The 24,120-nt window shown below is 42.6% G+C and overlaps 1 protein-coding gene across 4 annotated transcripts in view; it reads left to right on the top strand.

Moving 5' to 3' along the window:
• Window positions 1-292: 292 nt before the first annotated feature.
• The window catches only part of TAMM41 (TAM41 mitochondrial translocator assembly and maintenance homolog), a 67,818-nt gene continuing 43,990 nt past the window's right edge, over window positions 293-24,120 (top strand). For 3 of the 4 annotated variants that reach the window (XM_061195593.1, XM_061195592.1, XM_061195591.1), the window contains exons 1-4: window positions 4,970-5,345; window positions 7,787-7,969; window positions 10,392-10,484; window positions 17,416-17,566. In XM_061195593.1, the coding sequence (XP_061051576.1) occupies window positions 5,211-5,345; window positions 7,787-7,969; window positions 10,392-10,484; window positions 17,416-17,566 (562 nt within the window). In that variant the 5' untranslated portion in view covers window positions 4,970-5,210. Of the gene's footprint in view, window positions 339-954; window positions 1,049-4,142; window positions 4,260-4,969; window positions 5,346-7,786; window positions 7,970-10,391; window positions 10,485-17,415; window positions 17,567-24,120 lie in introns of those variants that run through there. The other variant, XM_061195594.1, reaches the window with a different exon arrangement.

Genomic DNA, 24,120 nt, shown 5'->3' with positions numbered 1-24,120 from the left:
TAACGAGTTTAGTCATTGTGACAACCCAGTGAAGTAAGCACGACTATTATCCCCATTTTATACATGTGAAAACTGAGGCACAGAGCTACTTGCCCAAGGTCACACAGATAATATGTGGCTGAGCTAGGATTCAAACCAGGCAGTCTGGATCCAGGGTCCATACTCTTGACCACTATATTATACTACCTCTCAGATGAGACACCTGTTCTGTCCCCTGAAATTCTACTATTATTCATTCATTTCTTTAGTACTCTAAGAGTGTGATCTTCCAGAACTTCATTGGAAAACACAGTGCCAAGAAGCTTTCCCAGAAACCTTGAAGAGCTGTCTTACCACAGGTATGGTACAGACCATCTCTGTATTTTACTGTAATTGGTTTGTATACATGTCTATGACGTTCTCAATTGCAGAAATTTTGTTTCAGGCACTGTGCTAGGTACTAAAGGATAGAAATATGAATAAGATATGGCCCCTGACCTCGGAGAGTCCCCAAGCCTTTTATAACTCTTCTTGATGGACACATTTCGTATTTAAGACCAGGGCTGGAGAGCTATAAGCAAAGAGTTACGTGTGGGCATGGAGGACAGAACAGTTACTTCTGATTAGAAGGGGGTGATATTTGAACTGAGGGTAAAGGAAGAGGAAGATTTCAATGGGAGAATGAATGAATGAATGAATCCCTTGGGAAAATAAACGGTTTGTGTTATTTTTATGATACAAGAGGAAAAGAATTAGATTTGGCACTGTATTGGGACTTCAAGCAAATGACTTCATTTTTCTACACTTCAATTTATCCACCTGTAAAATTGGACTAGTAACCACTAATTTCCCAGGATTGTTTTAAGAATTAAATAAAACCATGTCTGGAAAAGTTCTTTGTGTGAAATGCTAAGTGCCATAAAGATATTAGGTATACTTATGCTTCTTAATCCCTCTTGTACATTGTCTCTTCAGAATCCAATACGACGGAGAGCATTTTCTGAGAGCTTGCTCTGTGGCAGGCACTTTCTGGATACTATTTCATTGGCTGTCCCAACGATGCTAAAAGGTAGGTATTATTCGTATGCCCATCCTACAAATGAGGAAAAGAAGGCACAGAGATCTTCAGCTGTCTTACTCAAGGTCACACAGCTATTAACTCCTGGGGCCCTGATTCAAACTCAGGTGGTCTCTCAGCGCCCCGATGAGAGACTAAAAATGTATTAAAGATGCTCTCAATCTGGCCCAGTTTTGACACGTCCATCAGCTGAGAATGGACAGATGTGGCAGGTGACCCACCTCTGATGAGACAGATCCAGACCTTTCTCCTTTACGTCCATCAGCAGGTCAACTGAAAATATGGTTAATTGTAAGGATCACAGAACCTGAAGTTTCTTTTCCCAAACACTTTATGCCTTTTACTTAAACACTGATTAGAAGAAAAACTAAGGCATAAAAGTTTTAGAGATTTCACAGGGTTTTTTAGAAAATGGAATAGGTGAACATTCTCCTGGTGAAACCTAGCCTGACAAGGTCATTTTTAAGGAGCACAAAGCCAACAGTGGGATAAATCAGAAAAATGAGATCCAACATGCAGTCAAATCAAGTGGCATTTATCTATATTTTAAAATGGCTCTCTAATGTTTTTATTTCATTGGTATGAGAGTTCCAATAGAACCCTAAAGCGATTATATAGAACACTAGAGCTTTTTAATAGCTTCTAAGTTAGCAAGCCACGGTAATTTAAAAGGAAGTGGATGAGCTGCTAGGAGCAGGGAGAATTCTGATGAAGAATACAAATGTGTTCTTGCTACATTGCTTCTGCCTCTTTCTGGGGAGAGGCGAAATGCACACAAGAACGTGATGGAACTTTCCAGTTGGTGCTTTTGCATTATCAGGAAAGAAAGTGTTTATGAAAATGAAAATTACTGATAACTACGTGTGAAAGCCTGCAAGGGAAAAAAACGGAGAAACGTTGCAGAATCTTTATTTATATCCAGGGCTGAACTCCATTGGTGGGAGTGAAAATTGGTACAGTTTTTTGGAGGGGACTTTAGCAATGTCCTGACACTTTGACCCATCAAGTCCCCTTCTAGGAATCTCCTTTTTAGCAATACTTGCATATATTCCAAAGCTCTATGTAAAAGGATGTTCACTGTAGCATTGTTTGCATGTACAAAGAAATGGCACTAATCTATATCCATCAACATGAAAATGTTTAAACAAATGATGGCATATCCATATTTTAGAAAATTTTGCTAATAAATGGAATGAGATAGATCTATATATTCTGATATGGAAGGGTGTCCCTGATATTTTAAATGAAAAAAAGCAAATTGCAAAAGAGTATCTATCATATGCTTCCATTTTAAAATGTTTTTAATGTTCATATATTCATAGAAAAATATGTGGAGGAATATGTACCAAAGATTACCAGTGGCGATCTCTGGGGGATGGTATCCATATTTTTGTAATGTTTACTTTTTTTTTTTTTTAAAGTTTGCTGTTCTTCTTTTATTTATTTATTTATTTATTTATTTATTTATTTATATTTATGGTTGTGTTGGGTCTTCGTTTCTGTGCGAGGGCTTTCTCTAATTGTGGCTAGTGGGGGCCACTCTTCATCGCGGTGTGCGGGCCTCTCACTATCGCGGCCTTTCTCGTTGCGGAGCACAGGCTCCAGACGCGCAGGCTCAGTAGTTGTGGCTCACGGGCCGAGTTGCTCCGCGGCATGTGGGATCTTCCCAGACCAGGGCTCGAACCCGTGTCCCCTGCATTGGCAGGCAGATTCTCAATCACTGCGCCACCAGGGAAGCCCCGAATGTTTACCTTTTTAGGAGTATGGATTACTTTTGCAAAGAGAGGGGAAAAAAAAAAAAGCTGAATTATTTCCTCAAGGGAAGAAAGAAAAAAAAAGAAAAGAAATATGCCGGCAGAGATTTATTCACTACCTTTAGGTGAAAGGTTTCAGTGTAATTCCACGGTGAGTGCATCTCAGATTCTGGCCATCGGGGCAAGGGTAGTGTTTAGTCAGAATGAACCAAAATGCCTGTGTTCCCAGAGGGAGACTGAGCCGCACTGTGTCTCCCTTCTGCCGTCCTCTTTCTGGCCTTTCTGGCAGCTGCTCCTCAACCTTGGTTGATGGAGTAAAACCAGCTGGTTTCCCATGCCCTTCCCTTGCCTCACAAGCTGCCCACTTTAGAAGGCTCTGAAACAAGGTGGTAAAGAGCTCGGCCTTTGGAGCTCAGGAGCCCTGTGTTCAAACCCTGACTTCGCCACACTCCTAACTGTGGGATTGGGGAAATCTGCTTCTCCTCTTAGGTGGTCTGTTTCCTCTTGTGAAAAATGATAGTCTAAGAGAACCTGCCTCAGGGGTCTTTGGAATGAAAAGAATAGATAAGTATAGAGAATGCTTGGAATAGAAAATAAACAATTGTCACTTATTATTATTGTCCTATCGATCGATCTTTCCTTGGTAGAATCTCCCATCTGTCTTCTGCTTGATAATCTCCTACCCATCCTTTAAGGCCTGGCTCAAATGCCATCACTGCAAAATCTCCTCTGGTCTCTCCCTGCACATCCAGAACTGATTGACGCTCCCTCATCATAGGTCCTGCAGGGCACTGGGTGCCCAGCTTCACCACCGCACGTTATATTCTGGGTTTGCTTGTCTGTCTCCTCCATAGACCCTGAGTGCCTGCGAAGCAGCATTCCTAGTCATCTTGATCCTCAGCACTTACCTCAGAGTTTGAATTCCAATAATCATTTTTCAAATTGAATTAATCCCATCCCTGCCTCTATCACCCCAGGCCAGGCAACTTAATTCACAATGAAACTATGGTAACAGCTTCCTAACTGGTCTCCGTGCCTCTCTTTCCCCACTCTGATCCAGGCTAACATTTGAGCCTGACAGGTCCCTGCTCAAAACCCTTCAAGGACCGAGTGGAATTGTAGGACATGGAGCCAGATTCTTCATTCCAGTTTTGCCACAGGCTGATGTGATCCCAAGTACATTGCTTTCTCTAACGCTTAGCTGCTTCATCTGTAAAATGAAGGCAATCACTTCCTCCCACAAGGCAGTAGAGGGAACTCAATGAAAAATGCATGTGAGTGCATCACTGTTACCCAAATTTATCTATTACTACTTCTGTTATTGTTGACAGGACGTGATCATTAGGGAAGAAGGGAAGAGTATCTGAAAAGTCTCTGTCTGGGGACTCAGACTACATCCTGAATGGCCCTGTGACCTGGAGCAAGTTTCTCTAGTTATACACAAAGAGGTGAGCTCTTCACCTGGGGTCCCGTTTCCACCAGAAACTGCGTTTAAGGTGCCCTTTTGTGAGCCCAGTCCCCCAAACGAAGGGGCAAATACTCCTCCCCATCCTTAAAATTAAATACAAATATCAGAGAACCTTGGTGCAGGCTTTTTGTTATTGTTGTTGTTGTTTTTGTTTTTACCATTTATGGAACACTTTCATACCCATTATCGGATTTGAAAAGGGCTTTAATGGGAAGAAGACACAGCAAACTCTTAACAGTAATAATCTCTGGATGGTGGGATTGGGGGTGATTTTAATCTTATTTGTGTTTTCCTAAACCTTCAAAATCTTCTGCAGTTTTGGAGCTGCACAGAGACATGGTTACACACGTTGCGAATGCAGTAAATGCCACTGAATTGTAAAGCGTACAATTTTAGGTTATATGAATTTCACCTCATCAAAAAGATCGTCTGCAATACTACACGCATGATTTCCTAGTCACTTATTAAAATGGGGTTTGAGGCGAGAACAAAAAAGAATTTTTAAGGTTCAAAAGCAGTTCAATCAGCTGTTACTTTCCCCCACTCATGTCCAGGTCACCGTCCCAGGCTGCCAGCCTGAAGTGCGCTCCTCCGACCACCAGGGGTCTCTGCGAAGGCCTCGCGTCCCCGCTCGCGCGCGAGCGCCTGCTCTTACTCTTGCGCCTTCGGAGCACGTGTGCGTGTAGGAGGCGTGGCCCGGGGTGGGCGCTGGACCAGCCCGACCGACGCCCACCCGGTTCCCTGCCGGGTGCCTACTGGCCTCGTGTCTGACTGGTCTGCAGCCCCGAGTCCTTGCCGGCTCCTCCACTCCCCGCCCCCGGCTCCAGCCTTCTCCCGTCTGGGCCGGTCCCCGGCTTCCATATCCCACCCTGAGCGGGTACTCGTTCCCCGCCTGCTGTCCTCCAAGGGTCCCTGTCTGAGCCCCGGCCCCATGGCTCTGCAGGCTTTGCAGAGCTCGGGGGTGGCCTTTCGCAAGATCCTGTCTCACTTCCCCGAGGAGCTGAGCCTGGCTTTCGCGTACGGCTCGGGGGTGTACCGCCAGGCGGGGCCCAGCTCAGACCAGAAGGTGAGCCCGGGCCGGCCCCACGCCGGGAATGTTCTCACGAGTTCCCTTTGCCTTCGGTTCCTCCAGAGCCCTAGAGCTGCCTGTCTGCTCTGCGCACTCCACGTATCAACTGGCAAAGTACAAACCGTACAAAAGTGCTCCTAGTAGAACGACAGCGTGAGCTGAGTTCTGAAGATACGTAGGAGTCAGCGTAGGTCTAGAGCGGGAGGTGCAATCATGCGGAGGGAAGAGCTGATGCGGGGACAAGATGGAAGAAAGGAAAAGAAATATTTGCCAGGAGCTAGTTCAGTGTTCCCACCCTTGGCTGAACATTGGAGTTTTCTGAGAAGCTTAAAAAAATACTGATATCTGGCTTCCAACTGCGGAGATAGAGATTTAATTGGTCTGAGATGAGTCTGGGCTTCAGGAATTTTTAAAACTTCCCAGGTGATTCTACTACGCAGCCACGCTTGAGAATCACGTCTCTGGCTGTAGGAGAAAATACAGAATGATTCTCCTGACTTCGGGAAGCTGACGGACTGATTGTAGGGTCAGGGCATGTGTAGTGACGTTAACTAACAGCAGAAGTTAGTGATGACCAGTATATTTGCCCCTGCTCAGGACATTTAACAAGTCTGTTTAGGGCTAGGCATTGTTCTCTTCGGAGTTGGCTGAGCACAACAGTAGTGAGGGTACAGTTTTCCTTGTGATTGCAGTTTTTTTTTTTTTTCTTCTGCAAATGGAAAAAAAACTTTGCTTCCAAGGTGGCGACAAGATTCAAGACATAGCAGACAAGTGGCAGGCAGATATTTTTCATTTAAATGAGGCTTTTAATTGACTTTGATACAGCTTTTGAGCTCTTGCTGAATTAATGTAAAAGGAGCAGGAGTCTAGATAGAGATGTTTTCTGTCTGTGCAACTCGTGTTCTGGACTGGGTTTCTTTAATAAATGAAGGAAGTGATAGTGTGCAGTTTGCAGTAGGGCCTCGTGGATTTGGACACCTGGCTGTAATCTGTCTTTCAGTTAACCTTCGTCTGTTCACTTCCTGGTGAGGCCGTCTGTACTGTTGCTTGGATTTCCTGTTTCCCACCTATACTAGTATTTAAGTAATAGTTTTCCTTAAATTGACAGCATATGAGAAATTACAGATCTGGGGCATATAGTTTGGGCAACCTAATTGTAGTTTGCAATAGGCTAGTTATTTTCTTGTAACATACATTAATATAAATTTTTAAAAAACATGTCCACCCCAAACCTTAAGTATCACCACTGATTTGTGGATCACACTGTGGGAAACTCAGAACAGGCCTTGGCCTCCTGATTCTATAGCCGCTTCTTCATTTTCCTGTGTAGATTTTCCTTTGAGCAGGCCTGGAATTCCCTCCAAGAAAAGGTCCTTCTTTTTCCCTCACCCTCATTCCCTACAAGTTAACAAGTAAACTCCAGCACCTAAGTCTCTCCCAGATGAGCCCCTGCCCTCAGTGCCTTAGTGGCAGTTAGCCTCGTGTGGTGTTCCATCTTTTAGTCTCTCCTCCTCCCTTTCTACTGCAAGAACATTTCTTAGCGTGGCAACCAGCCTCCCTCTCTGGTCCCATCTCCTGCCATTCCCCTGCCTGCGTCCCATTCCAGTCCTACCGGCTCTCATCTCCACAAGAGTGTTTTCCTCTAACAGTACTCCCTCCCTTCCTCAGGCCTCCTAGTACTTCACCAAGGCCACTTAACTCTTGCACATTCTTTTAAGACTCAGACTTATCAGAGTCTGGAAGAATATGAACCTGTAGGAAAATTCCTCCTTCTTCTCTGACCCCATTCTGAGTGAAATTAGTGCATTTTGTGTTCTCCTACCAAGTCCTTTTGCTAGCAACCTGTCTATTCTCCCCAGTAGACTTTGAGGTCTTTACCTCTATCCCAGGACCTATCAGAGCTCATCGTAGGTGCTCAGTGAGTGGTTGGCGAATGGGTGAGAGATAAAATAACATTTCCCTTTACATAACGCTTTATAGAGCTTGTCCATATGGTGTTATTTGATCTAGGAGAAAAGTAGAGCACGTTTAACTAGATTTAGATGAAAGACAGTGTAGCATAGTGGTCCAGCACAGAATTTGGAACCAGATTATGTCTGTCACTCATTAGCCATGTGTCCTTGGGCCTTTCCTATGAAAATGGGATAATGACAGTACCTACCTTGTAGGATTGTTTTGAGGCTAAAAAGAGTTACTATATGTATAATATATAAAGTGTTTAAAAGAGGTCTGGAACATCACTTCAATAAGTGTTACTGTTATTATGTGCGTTGACAAAAACGAAGCTCAGATTGGTTCCAGAGACTTGCTTAAGTTTCTGATGACAACCCTGGGTCTGCTGTTAATCACAGCAGCATAGAGTCTTAGAGCTTTCCACTCTGCCTAGGTGCCTTTCTAGGAATTAAAACTAAAATTATTCTCTTTTCTTCCCCTCCCAGAATGCCATGCTGGACTTCGTGTTCACTGTCGATGACCCTGTTGCATGGCATTCAAAAAACCTGAAGAAAAATTGGAACCATTACTCTTTCCTAAAAGTTTTGGGGCCCAGGTTTATCACCACTGTCCAGAATAACTACGGCGCCGGGGTTTACTACAACCCATTGATCATGTGTGATGGGAGGGTAAGTGACTGCGGGCCTTTGTCTTACTTGGGTGGTTATTAACCTTTGTTAATAGAATTCCAGCTAAATAAATGTGTTCTTACAGTTAGGAAATGTTCACACTTTTGCTGGATGAAGGTGGTGAATGTGACTGTTTTTATTTTTTGCCTTTGGCCAAATTTTTTTCTGGTTCTCAAATTTTAGTGTGCATCAAAATCACCTGGAGTGCCTTTAGGACACACAGATGGCTGGGTCCCACCCCCAGAGTTCCTGATTCAGTAGGTCTGGGGGAGGGTTTGAGGATTTGCATTTTTTAAAAACTGAGCGGTAATTGTCATATAACATTGTAGTAGTTTTAGGTGTGCAACATAATGATTTGATGTTTATATATATATAGTGAGATGATCACCACAATAAGTCTGGGTCACATCCATCACCACATGTATTTACAATTGTTTTTTTTCTTCTGGTGATGAGAACTTTTAAGGTTTACTCTCTTAGCAACAAAGATTTGCATTTCTAACAAGCTTTCAAGTGTTGCTGATGCTACTGCCCTGAAACAAACTTTGAGAACCACTGGTTTGGGCAGTGGGAGGAATAGGCAGGCCCACTGTGGATCAGGGTGGAAATTAATCTTATCTACATACAGAGGGGCAGACACTCCCAGAAAGAAGTTGGAAGTGAAGAGGGTATCATAGGAAAGGGTTTCATAGGTAGATGGGAGCATGTGGTGCCTCTTGTTGCCATCGGGTGGGTGGAATTTGATGAGGGGTATTGGAGAGCAGGTGAGAACCCGGATCCCAGCAGAAGGTTGTGTGACAGCAGGAACCCTGCCCAGCCGTCTTTCATATGGAGGGCCCAGGCTCTAAAAGGGCTTCCAGGAACTAGGCAGGACCCCAGTCTGAGAGGACCAATGGGGAACTGAGTCAGACGCCTCCTAGAGGTCAGCTGGGCTGAGGATGACTTGCTGTGCCAGCTTTGCTCCCTGCTGCTGATGGCTTAGAGCAGTCATCCTTTGATGTGCAGACGAGTCACCTGAGGCTCTTTTTGAAATGCAGATTCTGATTCAGTTGGTCTGGACTGGAGCCTGATATTCTGCATCTGGTGATGCTGGTGCTACTGGTCAATGGACCACACTTTGAAGGGCAGGAGGTTGGAGTACTGACTTGAGAAGGGTTTTGAAGACCTATCTGAACGTGGCAGGAATGAGTGCTGTGATTGATTGGTGACATCTTTGGGCCATACATTTACTTTTCTGGTTAAGGTCCCATCCGACACCACCTGTGGTTTGCAGCTGAGGAAACCAAGGTTCAGAGGGAGGAAATGACCTCCCTAAGGTCTTGCAGCTAGTTAGTGACAGGCCCTGTGATGTTCCCATTACCTCTCAGCTGTTACGCGCCTGCAGCAAGAAGGGCTGTCTGCAATACTACGGCCAGAGTGGAGGGAAGAAGGTTATTCAGCCCAACCTTGCACATCCACTGTAGTCCTGCCAGACGCGTAGCTTTGTTCTTTCTCCGTATTAATATTATGCTGAGCCGACCTCTAATTAGTAGTTTCAAATCATATTACAAGCTCCAGTAACCCAATGTTTGGGCATAATTATGTGCCAAAGGGACTGTACTTTTTAATTGAAATTCTTTAGCTACTTTTTAGATATTTGCAGCCTGAGAAGGCTGTTTGGGTACTGAAGTTCAGTGAAGTGAGTCTGAAGATATTTGTTGAAGCAAATGGGATTTCATAACCTGGAACAACTGCATTCAGGGTTTGTGGGAATTACTACTGAAATGAGCTTGACCATAATTCCATGTGTTCAGCACTGATAAAGAGGTTTTATTTTTGAATGTTGCTTTGTGATTATAAAAGTGTTTGAAATAGTCTATAGTGAAAGAGAAATTCACCATGTAAAGGATGTCAGTGAAAACGTTAAAGAAAATTTCTTGTGCTTTGTAATGAAACAAACATTGGAAGCCCAGACTGAAATTCAGGGACCTAGTTTAACTCTGCTATCTGTGGTGCCATCTTGGGCACATCATTTATTCTCTCTGAGCTTCAGGTTTCTTATTTCTCAAATGAGAAACGTGAACTATATTATCACTTCTCGAAGTGTCTGTGGTGAAGGACCAGTTTTTTTATTTCCAGTCCACTGAGGACCAGTACCAGACAGCCTCTAAGAGCCACTCTGACTCTAACGTCACAAGAGCCTGAGTTAAAACAGTGGTCACTTCACCTCGAATACCTGAGGAAACACACAGTCTTGGAAACTAATCCTTTGCAAAAGATTTTGTGGAGATGTGTATTTTTACAAGGTAGGCAGTTTGAGTGGCTTTGGAAATCAAGCTTCTGCTCTGGTCAGAAATTTATTTTATTTCTTTATGTTTTGTACTTGCATAAGGATCAGTGTGGTATTTTGCTATTTTTCATGCCCATTTCTTTTCTTTTCCAGCTTATCAAATATGGCATCATTAGCACTAGTGTTTTGATTGAAGATCTCCTCAACTGGAATAACTTATACATTGCTGGACGACTCCAAAAACCGGTGAGTGAGTGTTTTATTAGGGATGCCTCTCCTCTCTGAACCTCACCTTCCTTTGATCTTTGTGATTGCGATGACATAGAAATGAGTTTCACACTCCTTTCCCTCCCTACAGAATTTGTTGCCAAACAGTATCCAGGTATTACCCACCCTGCTCCCTCCCTCCCTCCCTCTCAAGATTCTCCAGTTGTCTGAATGGATCAGGTTCAGGGTCAGTCTGTTTGGCCGGGGAGGATGGCAGAAGAGGTGTCCAGTGCCTTGGTGGAGCCTCTGTCAGCCTCCCCAGATCGCCGCCTCTTCTGGAATGCAAGGGCCATGGGGCACTGTTTGTCCAGTGATTTGTCCCAACAGTGCCTGGGACGATGCCTGGCATGTAGTACGCATTCAGCAAATATTTGTTGAATAAATGAATGAGACAGGTCATCATTCTGAGGCGAGTGGACTCTGATCCCCTTTATTCTCCACCTCAGGCCCTACCCTCGTTTGGGGCGTTGCTGGAGGAGGCTGTAGGGGCAGGCTGCTCCTCTGGCTTTACTAGAAATGGAAACAAACAGAAAACAGGAAAAAAGTCGAGTGGACTTGAACTTTTGACTCGCATTCGCAAATATCAGGTTTCTTCTTTTTTGCAGTTGTAGAGTCTGTTTTCTGAGAAGGGGTATTTTGTAGTTTAAGAACTATTTGAGGATTTCCCTGGTGGTCCAGTGGTAAAGAATTCGCTTTCCAATGAAGGGGACTCAGGTTCGATCCCTGATCGGGGAACTAAGATCCCACATGCCGCAGGGCAACTAAGCCCGCGTGCCACAACTATTGAGCTCGCGCGCCTCAACAAGAGAGCCCGCGTGCTGCAAACTACAGAGTCCACACGCTCTGGACCCCGCGCTCCCCAACTAGAGAGAGAAAACCCGCATGCCACAACTAGAGAGAAGCCTGCACGCTGCAATGAAAGATCCTGCATGCCGCAGTGAGGATCCCACGTGCCACAACTAAGACCCAGTGCAGCCAAAAAAATTAAAAAAATAAAATTAAAAAAAAAAAACTATTCGCAGTTGTCACAGTTGCTAATCTCCCAGCAAGGAAGAATTTTCTCTGTGCTGTCAGAGGGTCTTAGGTCCCAAAGAGCGTTCAGGAATTATTCCCAAATGCCTCTCATGGGTGACTATGCTGCTCCTTTTTTGTCAGCTGTGGCAAGAAATTAGAGAAAGTTACACAGTCCTAGCTTACTTGGTTGTGTCATAAAATCTATTGATGTATGTGGGAGGTTCAGATTCTCTTGCCTTGTATCTGGGCTTAAAGTTTAACAGTGTAGGTCATTAAGACATACAGAAGCATTTGATCAGGGTGATAGTTACATGGGTACATCCATGTGTAAAAATTTGTCAAGCCGTGCTGATTAGATTTGTTTGCTTTACTGTACAGTATATAATTTTTACTTCAGTAAAAACACGTTTTAAGTCTGGAAACAATAGGCTTACTGATTTAATTTCATATTTATGTAGATGAATTTCTCATTTCTAGACTGGGTAACTAGTAAGCCTCATAATTAAGCAAATAAATGTAATTGGAAATTTGTAAATATTCCTTTTCTTTCCAAGTTTCTTTTTAAATATACAAAATATGTAGTTTGATGGGAAGATTAATGAACGTGGAATTAGAAGCCTTGGGCCTTATTCATTCCTGCTACTTATTAGCTGTTTATGTGATCTTAGGCAAGTTGTTTTACCTTTCTGAACCTCAGGTAGTTTCTCTGTAGAATGGGAGTAGCAATCCTTGCCCTGCCTACTTCACAAAGGTGTTGAAAATTGGAAGCAGAATGATAATGCTGGAAAGGACACAGGTGTTTTAGAATCAGACAGATCTGGGGTTTGGGTCCCAGCTCTGACACTCCCCAGCTGTGTGACCCTGCACCAGTGACTTAATCTCCCTGGGCCTTGTGACACCCTCACCTGGGGACAAGGCCAGTGACACCGACCTCAAAAGGTGTTTGAGAAATGCCTAGATCTAAAATGTCTGGCATCTAGTAGACACTCAGGAAACAATCTTTCTCTTCTCTCTGTCCTCGCCTGCCTCAGAGTTATTTTGAGATAAAATGAGATATTGAATGTGAAAATGTTATATTATTCTCTGTACTATGTTTTGTGCTTGGAATAGTTCAAGTTTTTTTAGAAATAGGCTGTAGAAAACTATAATGCCATGAAATCTCAGAATGTAAGCACTGGAAATGACTTCACATTTCATCTAAATGTCATGTATCCTAAAAAAATAAAAACATCAATTCAAGGCAAGTAGTGACAGCTGCACTCAGATCATACAAAACTGCATTTCTCAGCTAACTTGGAGAAGAAAATGTCTCAGACTTATTAAGAAGCTTCTAGCACAAGAAAATTAAACAATCTTAAAAACCGTTTGAGGTGTTGAACATGACACTATTTTTAAAAATCAAAAATCATAAATGGGTGAATTAACTCTTCCACCCACACCTGCCTCCAGTTTCCCTTTCCCGCAGAAATCACTGTTAACTGGAGAATTCTTAGGATAACTATCTTTAAACTAACTATTTTTACCTCTAGGTGGCAGCAAATATTAATCAAACTCGATGAAACAAATCCGATGAAAAGAAAGGGTTGGTAGCATTTTGGACAAAAATAATGGGTGACTATCTTAAGAAAGAATTGTGAGAATGAGTGCATTTTTTGTTTTTATGTGTTTTAAAACGAGTTACATTAAATTATATTGTCTAAAGCTCTAAAATTATCTTCCATATTGCAAATAGAGTAGAATTTCTCAGTCACTAGCAATTTAAGTCTTTAAAAGGAATATGCAGAGGATATATGGGGACTCTCTGTACTTTCCATTTGGTTTTGCTGTGAACCTTAACCTGCTCTAAAACATAAAGTTTACTATCAAAAAAATATATAAAGGAGTACTTTGATTAAAAAGATGGACATTTCTGGAAAAAGTTGAGTGCAAATTAAATTTCTATCATACTTTACCATTACCTTACCTCATAATTGAGGAGATAACCCATTGTTACTTCTAGTGCAGCTTTAAGTTTGAGTTATTTACCAAGCAGTTTTCCAAGTCAAGAAACATGAAAAGTATTTAATAGAGCCTTGTTGTGGCCAATCTTTTTTTAAGTCAGAAGAAGTCTAAAGTAGTATTTTCACTTCTCTAATTTATTTAATGTAAGTTGGATTTTTGTATTTCATGTTGTTTTGTATTTCATGTATAGATAATATGGCTTGAATTTTTAAAGCATTCACATTGGCAAACAATGGTATTTTGCCACTTTGTTAAGAGGATTTTAATTTATTTTAATGTATTCATTCCAATATATTTTCTCTTTTACTTGCTAGTCATATAGCTTTTTATAACAGGTTTACTGAGATATAATCACATACCATATAATTCAGTGCTTTAAAGTGTACAATTCAGTGGTTGTTAGTATATTCACAGTTTGCAAGCATCACCATATTGTAACTTTGTTGATTTACTTTTTTGTAGATAGTAAAATCCCAGTGGTATAAAAGGTCCCTGAATGGGACTTGGAAAGCCTGGCTTACTAGTCTTGGCTCTGCCCGGCTGAGAGCAAATCTTTGGACTTCTAGCCTTGGAAATGAAAAGATTAAGCCATTCATTTACTTATTCAAAAGACAACTAAGTTTTTTTCTCTGTGCATGCCAAAAGAATTTTTTTAAAAAACCACCACATTGCTAACCTCAAGAGCCCATAGTCCAACAGGTAGATGATAAGGTTTTTTTTAATCCAGCTCAAATGTTCACTGTTTCTTTTTTTGGTCCTCAAGCAAAAATTAGCCTTTCTGTTCATTTGGAATGGAAAACTACTTCGGGAAGTGCCATTTGGTTAATGGTCGAGTATTTGAACACGAGGTAGGACTGTGTTCTTTGTGACTATAACTTCACTCTTTGCAATTCAAGCTCTGTCTCCATGTGACTATTATAGAGGAGACCACATGTGACTTTCTCTTTTTTTCTATCTTGAAAGGTACTCACAAATCTCTCAAGTTGGGCTTTTGAAAGTCCCTTCAAGTGTTGCCCCTTCCTCTCTCCAGTAAAGATTTTCCCCTTGGCAGTAGTGCTAATGCTATATCTGTGGTTCAGTTCGGGGCATTCCCAGTAAGATACAAACAGCTATTCACAAATCTGAGGACTTTCTTTTTTTCCCAGGCCTCTCTGGCAGTGTGCCAAGAGTTCACTGGCTTTTCACTCTGAACAACAAATAACAGTGCTTCTGAGACAAGTTCCTAGTTCACCTTACACTGGAGAACCAGATCAGCACAGTAGCAGAGTCTTCTGAATTGACGTTTTTCCTTTGAGTAAGGATGCTTTTATTTTCACTCTCTTAACCTTAAGCAGCAAACAGACTGCCTTTTTTTTTTTTTTTTTTTTTTAACAACCTTACATAGACACTTTCTTGGAGAACGAGGGTATTTCATTGAAAAGGAATATTTCCCCAAACTTACTCTTTCCTTTGCATCTTTTTTAGTATCTCAAAATAACTTCTATTTTCATTGAGTTTCTGTAAAAAGATCCCCCCCTACACACACACACACACACACACACACACAAAAGAGGGTGAAGAATTATTGAGCAGGACCTGGTGAATGAGGATGAAGAATAGGAATTTGGAAGTAAACAGGCTTCACAGGCTCACTTCACAAATCCTGGGTCCTGGTACGGTGTGCCACTGTTCCTCGTGGGGAGATCTTTTAACCCTCTGGGCCTCAGTTTCCCCGTTAATGAGATGAGGAAGTTGCCCTCCTAGATCCTTGATTCTGTATGGAGTATAAGGCTTGGGAACGTTATTCACGGAATAGACATAGGAATTATTATAGGACCTTAAATTTTGTTTTAATCATCTTTCAAGATTAAAAGTTAACAATAACAGAATGCATGAGGATAACTCAAAATATTTAGAGCTGGATTTGCCAAGTACAAGGGTGTTACCCTGATTTTTGCCATCAACTCATTATGCAACCTTGGGCAGATCATGCTTCTGGACTGCTCCTTGCTTTGACTATCTGCAGATGTTCGCAGTAGTACTGAACTCACCCAAGTGCTGCAAGGCTTAATTCAGGGCCATTAAGTCCTTGTAATTAAGAGGGAGGAGGCGGTAGTATGGAATTAAGTGGCTTACCTATGCCATGAGAGGTTAGTACATTATAAATATTCCCTTAAAAAAAAGTAGGGACAGAAGGTAAAAGACAGATTTTAGGTTCTTAAGCCGGATTTATAAAATGGGTACGTTTTCTAATATTGCTTTTCACAATTAATAAAAAAAATTAGAGAAGAAACTATACTTGGGGATATACATCATTCCTGTCTTTCCTTGCTATCTAATAAAATTTTAGTTTGGAGTTTCTCATACTGTATGTGTCTTTTATGTGCCATCTGAATTTTGTCAGAAATTATCTATATTTGATAAGTAAAAGGCAATTTAAGCCCTACTTTCTAGAACACGAGAAAAATGTGACAGCACTAAATGATTTAGAGATGGTGATTACATTTCAGATACATGGGTGTCCTTATTAGGGATTTCTAGACCCTTTGCTTGTTGAGAAAATCAATCAGAAGCAACATGATAGTTTAAGATTATGTCAGGAGTGCAAATTGGCACAATCGCTACAAAGAGCGATTTGGCAATTCTAGTTCAAAGTAAATATACACCTTAGAGCAGTGGTTCTCAAAATGTGGACCCTGAACCAGCAGCATCAACATTACCTGGGAACCTGTTAGAAATGTACATTTTCAGGCCTCATCCAGGCCTACTGAGTCAGAAACACTGGAGGATGGGCCTAATAATATGTGGTTTTTTTTTTTTTTTTTGGCTGCGTTGGGTCTTTGTTGCTGCGCACGGGCTTTCTCTAGTTGCGGTGCACGGGCCTCTCATTGCGGTGGCTTCTCGTTTTGGAGCACGGGCTCTAGGCGCGCAGGCTTCAGTAGTTGCGGCACGTGGGCTCTGGAGCGCAGGCTCAGTATTTGTGGCACACAGGCTTAGTTGCTCCGTGGCATGTGGGATCTTCCCGGACCAGGGATCAAACCCATGTCCCTTGCATTGGCAGGCAGATTCTTAACTACTGCGCCACCAGGGAAGTCCCATAATATGTGTTTTAACAAGCCCTGCAGGAAATTCTGATGCTTACTAAAGGTGAGAACCCCTGGCTCAGAGAAACACTTGCCTTGTGCACCAAGAAACACACAAGGAATCTCACTTCAGCTGAGGCTTCAGATGAAACATCTCATTTAATCTTCCCAGCAACCTTATAAGCATTCCTTACAAGGAATGATGCCCATAGTCACAGAGCTTGTAAGAGATGGAGCTAGGACTTGAACACATTCTCTTACCTGCAGTGCAGTCTTTAAAACCAATCAGAACACACTGGAGCAATTTGTATCTTGATGGATTGGGAGAAGTCAAAGACAGCAGATTCTACTGTAGCTAATTTTCTTTCCCTTTTCCTTAGTCACATTCAAAATCAGTTCAAAATAGAGCATGACCTGCTTAGGTTATGTATGGTTAAGAACAGAGGTGAGTTCTAAATAAAGAAGTAAAATGCCTTTGTCCACCATAAAATTAAGTGAAGAACAATGAGGTTAAAAAATAAAAAAATACTAAATTTCCCAAAGGTCATTTATTCCATTTTGTGCTGACTTCTTTTTCAAAACTCACGTTGAGTTTCCTCATTTAAGAACAATATTTGTTTTTCTTTCCTATGTCACGAGTTCTCTGATTTGGACTTAAAACAGGAGACTCCAGAATTGCTTATTAGAATAATAATTATTTCATGTCAACTGGCCTAATACTCAAAGATCTTCAGGGCTAAGTGTTTAGGACAGTTTCAGTGTGTGTATAAACACATAGATGGGGCAGTACTCCGCTTCTGGAATTTTTCTTCTGAATGTTCTGCTTTTTCCAGGTGAAAATCGTAGCAATGAATGAGAATGTCACTCTCAGGTCAGCCCTGGATAAAAATCTGAAGAGTGCTGTGACCGCTGCTTTCCTCATGCTCCCCGAAAGCTTTTCTGAGGAAGACCTGTTTATAGAGATTGCAAGACTCTCATATTCAGGTCAGTAGGCTTCATGCCCGTACTTTCTACAGGAAGGAGATTCGCTGTTGGAAGAGTGTGCAGGCCAGACACCCCGCCCCTCGCCCTGCCCTGGAGCTGCAGCAGCCGAGGCTTGAATCCCACCACCTCTTTGAAGGTCGCTGCAGGAGTTCTTTGATTTGCCTCCTTGCCCCCAGGGTCTCTTCCTTTCCACATCTCTACATAGGGTAACCTTTTTGTTGTTGTTATTGTTCAGTTTTATTTTGAAACAATTTCAAAGGTACAGAGAAGTTTCCATAATGATCCAGAAAACTGCCACATGCCCTTTCCCCAGAAATGTTTCGCCACACTTGTTTTATCATTCTGTATCCGTGGTTTTCAGAAGCTAGTGAGCAGCAGAGTCCTCTGGAGGGCTTGTTAGAACAGACAAGACAGCTGATCTGGGAGGTCTGGGATGCGGCCCAAGAATCTGTATTTCTAGCAAGTTCCTGGTGATGCTGATGTCCCTCCAGGGATCCCACTTTGAGAACCACTGCTCCCTCTGTATGTGTAAATACGCCATATTATATATTCTTTTCTGAACTATTAGAGAGTAGGTCACAGATATCACGTCCCCTTTAGGCCAGATACTTCAGTACGTGTTTCCTAAGAACAAGGACATTCTCTTACATAACCACAGTACAGTCACCAAATTCAGGAAATTTAACATCAATACAGTACTTCCGTCAAATTGATGATCCTTATTCCAAAGGTTGTCAGTTGTCCCAATAATGTCCTTTATACTATTTTTTTCCTTCAAGTACATGATCCAGTCAAGGATCATATATTGTACTTAGATGCCATGTCTCTTTTATCTTTTAATTTGTAATGTTTCCTCAGCCTTTCTTTGTCTTGCATGACATTCACATATTTGAAGTCTACAGACCAGTGATGTTGGTGCCCTGACAAGCAGCGTTTTCTCCTTTCTAAGCGAACTCTGGGGAGACATTTGAAGGTGAGGCAAATACGCTGCTTCTTACCAAACTTGCCCTCCTAGTGTGAGTTTCCACTGATGGTCCTTGCTTGAGCCAGTCTTCACTATGATGGGCACAAAGTGGAGACTTGCCCACTCCGTCTTTCCTCACATTAAGGAGAGCTTGTCCTCCTTCCCCATTCATCTCTTTATTTATCTCAATATTAACTTCCTTTCCCCTTAAACCAGTTGTGCTCCTCAGAGATGTCAGGGCGCAGGGGAGGCTGAGAGGGCGGAGCCCGACCCCTCACCGCACCCCACTGATCTTTTTAATGTGTTAAGGGTCCGTGTAAAACTCCATTTACAAAAAAGTAGCCTGCTACTTAAAAAATAGTTTGAAAACCACTATCTTAGATAAATATCCTCTTTCCCAGCTTTTAAGTATGAGTCAAAGAACTGTATACCCAAAAAATTGCAAAGGCAGTTGACTTATTTTCTGAATCCCTGTACAGATAAGATTTCATGGAAACGCAATGCTGAAAGAGACCTGAAAGGTCTTGTTCTTCAGTCTTTTTCCCAAAATGTGTGTGCTGTGACCACAGCTGTCATTGCATCACGGCCGAGAAAGGAGGTGACATAACCTTGGTCTTGGTTGCTTCCGGCTTCTCATGGCAAAGGCAGGGGAGCAAGCGTGGCGTGGCTGCCTCCAGGATGAACATGTGGGGAGGGCCTCTGGTTACCTCCCTCCCCACGCTCCCCTGTGAGACAAGGGGGACCAGAAGCCTTTTGTCGACTTTGTGGGAGAAGATGCAGAGCCGTTCTCTGCTCTGCCCACGTTGTCAAGATCAGCATAGTGTTAGGTGGATTCCAGTTCTCTGTAAATTCAGAACACTGACTAAAGACGTTTGTCGAATCTTGTAACTGCTCCCACCTATTTGCAGACCTTAAGTCAGCATTCAAGCTGCTCTCAGTCTTGAGCTGAGTGTTGCTCTGCCTCCTGGAAGGACTGTGTCTTATGCTCCTGGTTTCTCCTGTTGTTCAGTAAACACTTGCTGATTCATAGCAGTATCATTCTCTGTTTCGCTTCTTCTATAATATTTATTAAGGGCTGCTGTATAGAGACGCTGTTCTAGACACAGATAAGGAGGTCAAAGTAGGTAGCTAGATAGTAGGTAGGTGGATGGATCATTTATTCCTTTATTCCATTACTGAATCCTCGTACTACAGCCCTGTTTGTTCAACAAATGTGTGTTGTGTTGTGTGTCTTCCCTGTGGCACACACTGTGCTAGGCCTGGGTGCACGCTAGCAAGCGTGATGCGAGTGAAACTCCTCGTGGAGTTTCGGGTCTTTTAGGGAGAGGCAGACAGTAAAGAAGCAATAAGGCAGTTTCAGATCGCGCTAAGTGCCATGAAGAGAAGAAAATATATCAGGCTCAGGGTAAGGCTGTCTCACAGTGGGTAGTCCGGGAAGGCACTCTGAGGTGGTGACATGGAGCGTAGGTGGAAATAGTGACAAGGAGCCGGCCCTGGGCTGTTGGGGGAAGAGCTGGCAGAGGAAGCGGGCTGCTCCCCACAGCCGGGTCTCGCGCCTCACTGTGTCTGACTGCAGCCCCTCAGCCTCCGGTCACTTCCATTTCTCATCTCGCCGCCTCCTGTTATTTGTAATTGCTTAACCCAGATTTGGATCTGAGAATTTGGCCGAGTAGCCTACATTACTCATTTCAAAGAGGTTGGCTTCTTTTTCCCGCAAAACTTAGGACACAGTACTTGGCAAATCCTCTCCAGAGGGACTGATTCCAACACTGTGTAGTCCCTACCTTATGAATGAGACGTTTTCCAAAAAGTCTTCTGTAAGCCAGTTGTTTAGACTGGGGATATATTTTCCCATTGAAACAACATTGTATAGGATGGTTGTTCCTAAGCCAGGACACAGTATAATTAATGCTTACCTAGCCCATAATATGATGGAACTATACTAGGAGAGTGCAGATGGGGAAGGATCTAGGCCCTGCAGGCAGGTGTCCTTCATAGGTATGAGAGTTGCCCCAGGTGATGTGTTGAAAGGCAAGCTTTTCTACCTGCCTTTCTTAGGCTTCTGAGAACCCAGTATCCTTGAATTGATCAGATTCTATCCCTTGGGCAAACTACCTAAACCTCCCAAGCCCTCAGAATATTCCAGACTTCAAATTACCCACCAATCTATTTTAATTTCCAACTTAGACATTTATTTTCCACCTGGTTCCAGTTGAGAGAGAGAATATGTTGTCCCTAACCTGTGAAATTCAACATTTCTCCCAGGCGGGGTCGGGAGGGACACAGAGAAAACAGTGTCTCCGTGTTATTGGACACGTTCCTGCCAGTAATTACTGGCAGAGGCAAGATCTGTCAGTATTGCTAGTAGTAATAATAACCCCTATATTTTATGCAGTATTTAAGGATCACTTTAACTGCCCTGGGGTCAGTATTTATGGCATTATTGTTATAAATGATGGTGAGAAAGGAGTAGGTGGATGATGAGAGCCTGCAAAATTGGGGAGGAGAAAGCTTTCTCATCCTTCAGTTATTCTTAGAAGTCAGCATTTAAGTATCAGAAAAGGAAAACCAAATGAACTTTAAAGGGCCACCTTGAATATTCTTATGGAAGTACAAACTATTAAAATGACTAATTTTAGGTAATGATCCTGGTTTAACATTTATCAAGTGAATCAGCGTCCCATAACTTATGAAGAACTAAAGCTACAGTTTCTGCTGTAAAGAACTGCACATTAATAAACATATACAGTCATGGTGAGTCAATGGTAGATTTAAAAAACAGCCCATGTGGAAAAGGCAGGGGAGTGTGAAAAGCATGGCTTGTTTAGGGAAGAAGGAGCAGATTGACGTGACTCAGGTCCATGGCTTATGGCAGGAGAAAGTCTCATTTTTTATTGTGTACCAGGAATGACTCTCAGTACTTTTGATCTAATAACTGGCTTAATCCTCACCACAACCCTTTGACTGGGTGCTCTATTATTGTCGCCATTTAATAGGTGAGAAAACCAAGGCCCAAATCTGTCTCAGGTCAGTTGTCTGGTAGATTAGTAGGTGGTGGAGCTGGAATCTTAGCGCACACTCTTAACCATTTAAATTCACTGCCTCTCTGGTATTTTGGAGAAGAGGTTAGGCCGGGGTTGGGCAGGGCATTGAATACAAAGTGAAGAGGTGGGAATTTGACAAGCAATACACAACTAAGAGCCACAGAAGTTTTCAAGCATTGAAAGTTGGTCCAAGATTTGTTGTTGTGGAAAGATGATTTTGCCAGCAGTGTGCAGGAGGGAAAGAGACTAAAAACAGGAAAGTTTTTTCATTCAGCATATAATTAGGGGAGTCTTCTCTGCCCGGCGCCCTTGTAAGCTCTGGGGATGAAGGAAATAAACAAGGCAGGCACAGTCCCTGCCCTCGTGGGGCTTTCTTTGTAGTTAAAAAAACAGACAGCAAACACGTGGCAGCACAGAATAGGGGAGGAAGGAGAACGTTACTTTAGTGTAACCAGGGAAGGCCTCTCCCAAGGTGACGCTGGAACTGAGCACCAGCCTCTGAGGACCCGTGAGCAGAGCCCGGGTGAGAGCTGACCAGGCAGAGAGGAGTCTGTGGGGAGGATAGTTAGGACCGAGTCTGTGTCGGTTGCCCTGTATCCTTGGCCTCCGGAACTCTGCCGTGGCTCATGGCAGGCATCTGTGCATGTGTGTTGGGTGGATGGACAGAGCCCAGCCAAGTCTGGATGGTGATGAGGGCTCGAACTAGGGCAGTGCCTCAGAGATGTGAACAGTTTCACGTGAAAATAATCAAGGTCAAACCATTAACTGCTTCAATTAAGTATTCTATTGATATTTAGTACTTTGCTTTTTTTTTTTTTTTTCCTAAATCATAATATTACTTCATGGAAGGGAGCCTTAGTAAAGTGTTAAAAACCCAGTCAGACTCCTGGGTTCACATCGTAGCTGTAACCTTAATTAACTTTCTGCCTCCTTGTGACTCAGTTTCTTTAAAAAAAAAAAAAAGAAGTTCTCTCTAAAAAAGTTCTCTCTAAAAAAGGTTTTTATAGGGATTAAATTAAATCATACATGTAAAGTGCTTAGCCCAGTGCCTGGCACATAGTAAATGCTCAGTAAATGTTAGCCCTTATTATTCTGGATACATGTTTGCTTGTATTAACACAGCCACTTAGAAAGGGCAAGACTACAGTCAGACCTGAGTTTGAACACCAGCCTTGTGGAGGTGCTGGAACCTTTCTGAGCCTGTTTTCTTCTTTGTAAAACAGAAATAACTATCTCATAAAAAGGTTTTCAATGAGATAATATTTATAAAAGCCCCCAGCTTCATACCTCATTGATGGTTGGGGCTCAGAAAATGACTGCTATTATTATTTATTACTATTATTGTGTACTATTGCTGGCTATAGAGGTTTTCCTCAGGCTGAGACACCTTTATTTGCTCCATCATTCAGTGATTGGTGGGCGCTCAGCCTGCCTCCGTCCATCATTGTTTTATTAATGACACTGCTGCGAATCACTTTGGCCAAATTACTTTGGTATGGAAGGGGGCAGAGTTGGAAGTTGTCTAACTTCCTTGGACACATTCTCCAAATTGGAATTATGTTGTCAGTTATAATAATCATAAAACTTGTTACATGTTGACAAATAATGCCTGTTTAAGTGAGCAGAGTACTTAAATCAGGTGGATTCACTTGGCCCTTTACAGTCCTTAAGAAACAAAAAACACCTTCAAGCACTGTCAGTAAGAGAGATAATGGGTTTGTTTCGATGCCAGATTGTCTGAACGCAGTCTCAGCTACTTCTAGGAATAAGACAAAGCAGTGAGGAAGTGCCAGTTGAGTGATTCTTGGAGAAAAAAATTAGAAATGGGTGCCCGAACTCTAAAGTGTGAGTAAACATCCCCATTTCTGGATCCTGGTCAAAGCCAGTAAAGAAACATTTTCTCTGGGGTGAGAGTGTTAAGATTTATTCCATGACAGTCACACCATCTGTGACCTTGCAAGCAGTGTCACTGAATGACTTGCATGTTAGGGATTGACTCTTTCAATAATTTGGAAGCATATTTCTCCAGGCTTGGCAAGCTTGAGCTTTTGCTGAAGCCTCACTTGGAACTCTTTTTACTCAGTCACTTGCTAATTTCTGAGCATGCAACACTCCTGAAGGGATATTAATCACCAGTCATATCTAATGTTTCTGGATTACTTACTGTGTGTCAGGTATTGTTGTAAGTGCTTTGTATGTATTAAGTAATTTAATCCTGGAAACTTGGAAACTAACAACTACTGCTGCTTCCATTTTACATTCGAGGACACCGAAACCCAGAGAAGTAAGTAGCTTGTCCTGGGTCATGTAGCTTCTAGTCCTGAGCTTGGATTAGGACACAGGCACTCTGGTTCTAGAACCCTTGCTCTTAGCCCTTCACTGTTCTACAAAGTGTCTGTGAGGCATGTGTCATTCCTGGTTTACACCTGGGACACTCTTCCCCCAGGGCCCCTTGTGTCTCGCTCCCCGTTTCCGGTCAGCTTTTTCAGCTTGTGTTTTCTTCGGTGCGCTTTCCATCATCTGAAGTACTGTTCATTTGTTGGGAT

Source organism: Eubalaena glacialis, chromosome 7 (genome assembly GCF_028564815.1).
Source record: "Eubalaena glacialis isolate mEubGla1 chromosome 7, mEubGla1.1.hap2.+ XY, whole genome shotgun sequence".
Classification (NCBI taxonomy): Eukaryota; Metazoa; Chordata; class Mammalia; order Artiodactyla; family Balaenidae; genus Eubalaena; species Eubalaena glacialis.
Note: the sequence above shows the minus strand (reverse complement) of the source record. Positions and strands in the feature narration are given on the sequence as shown.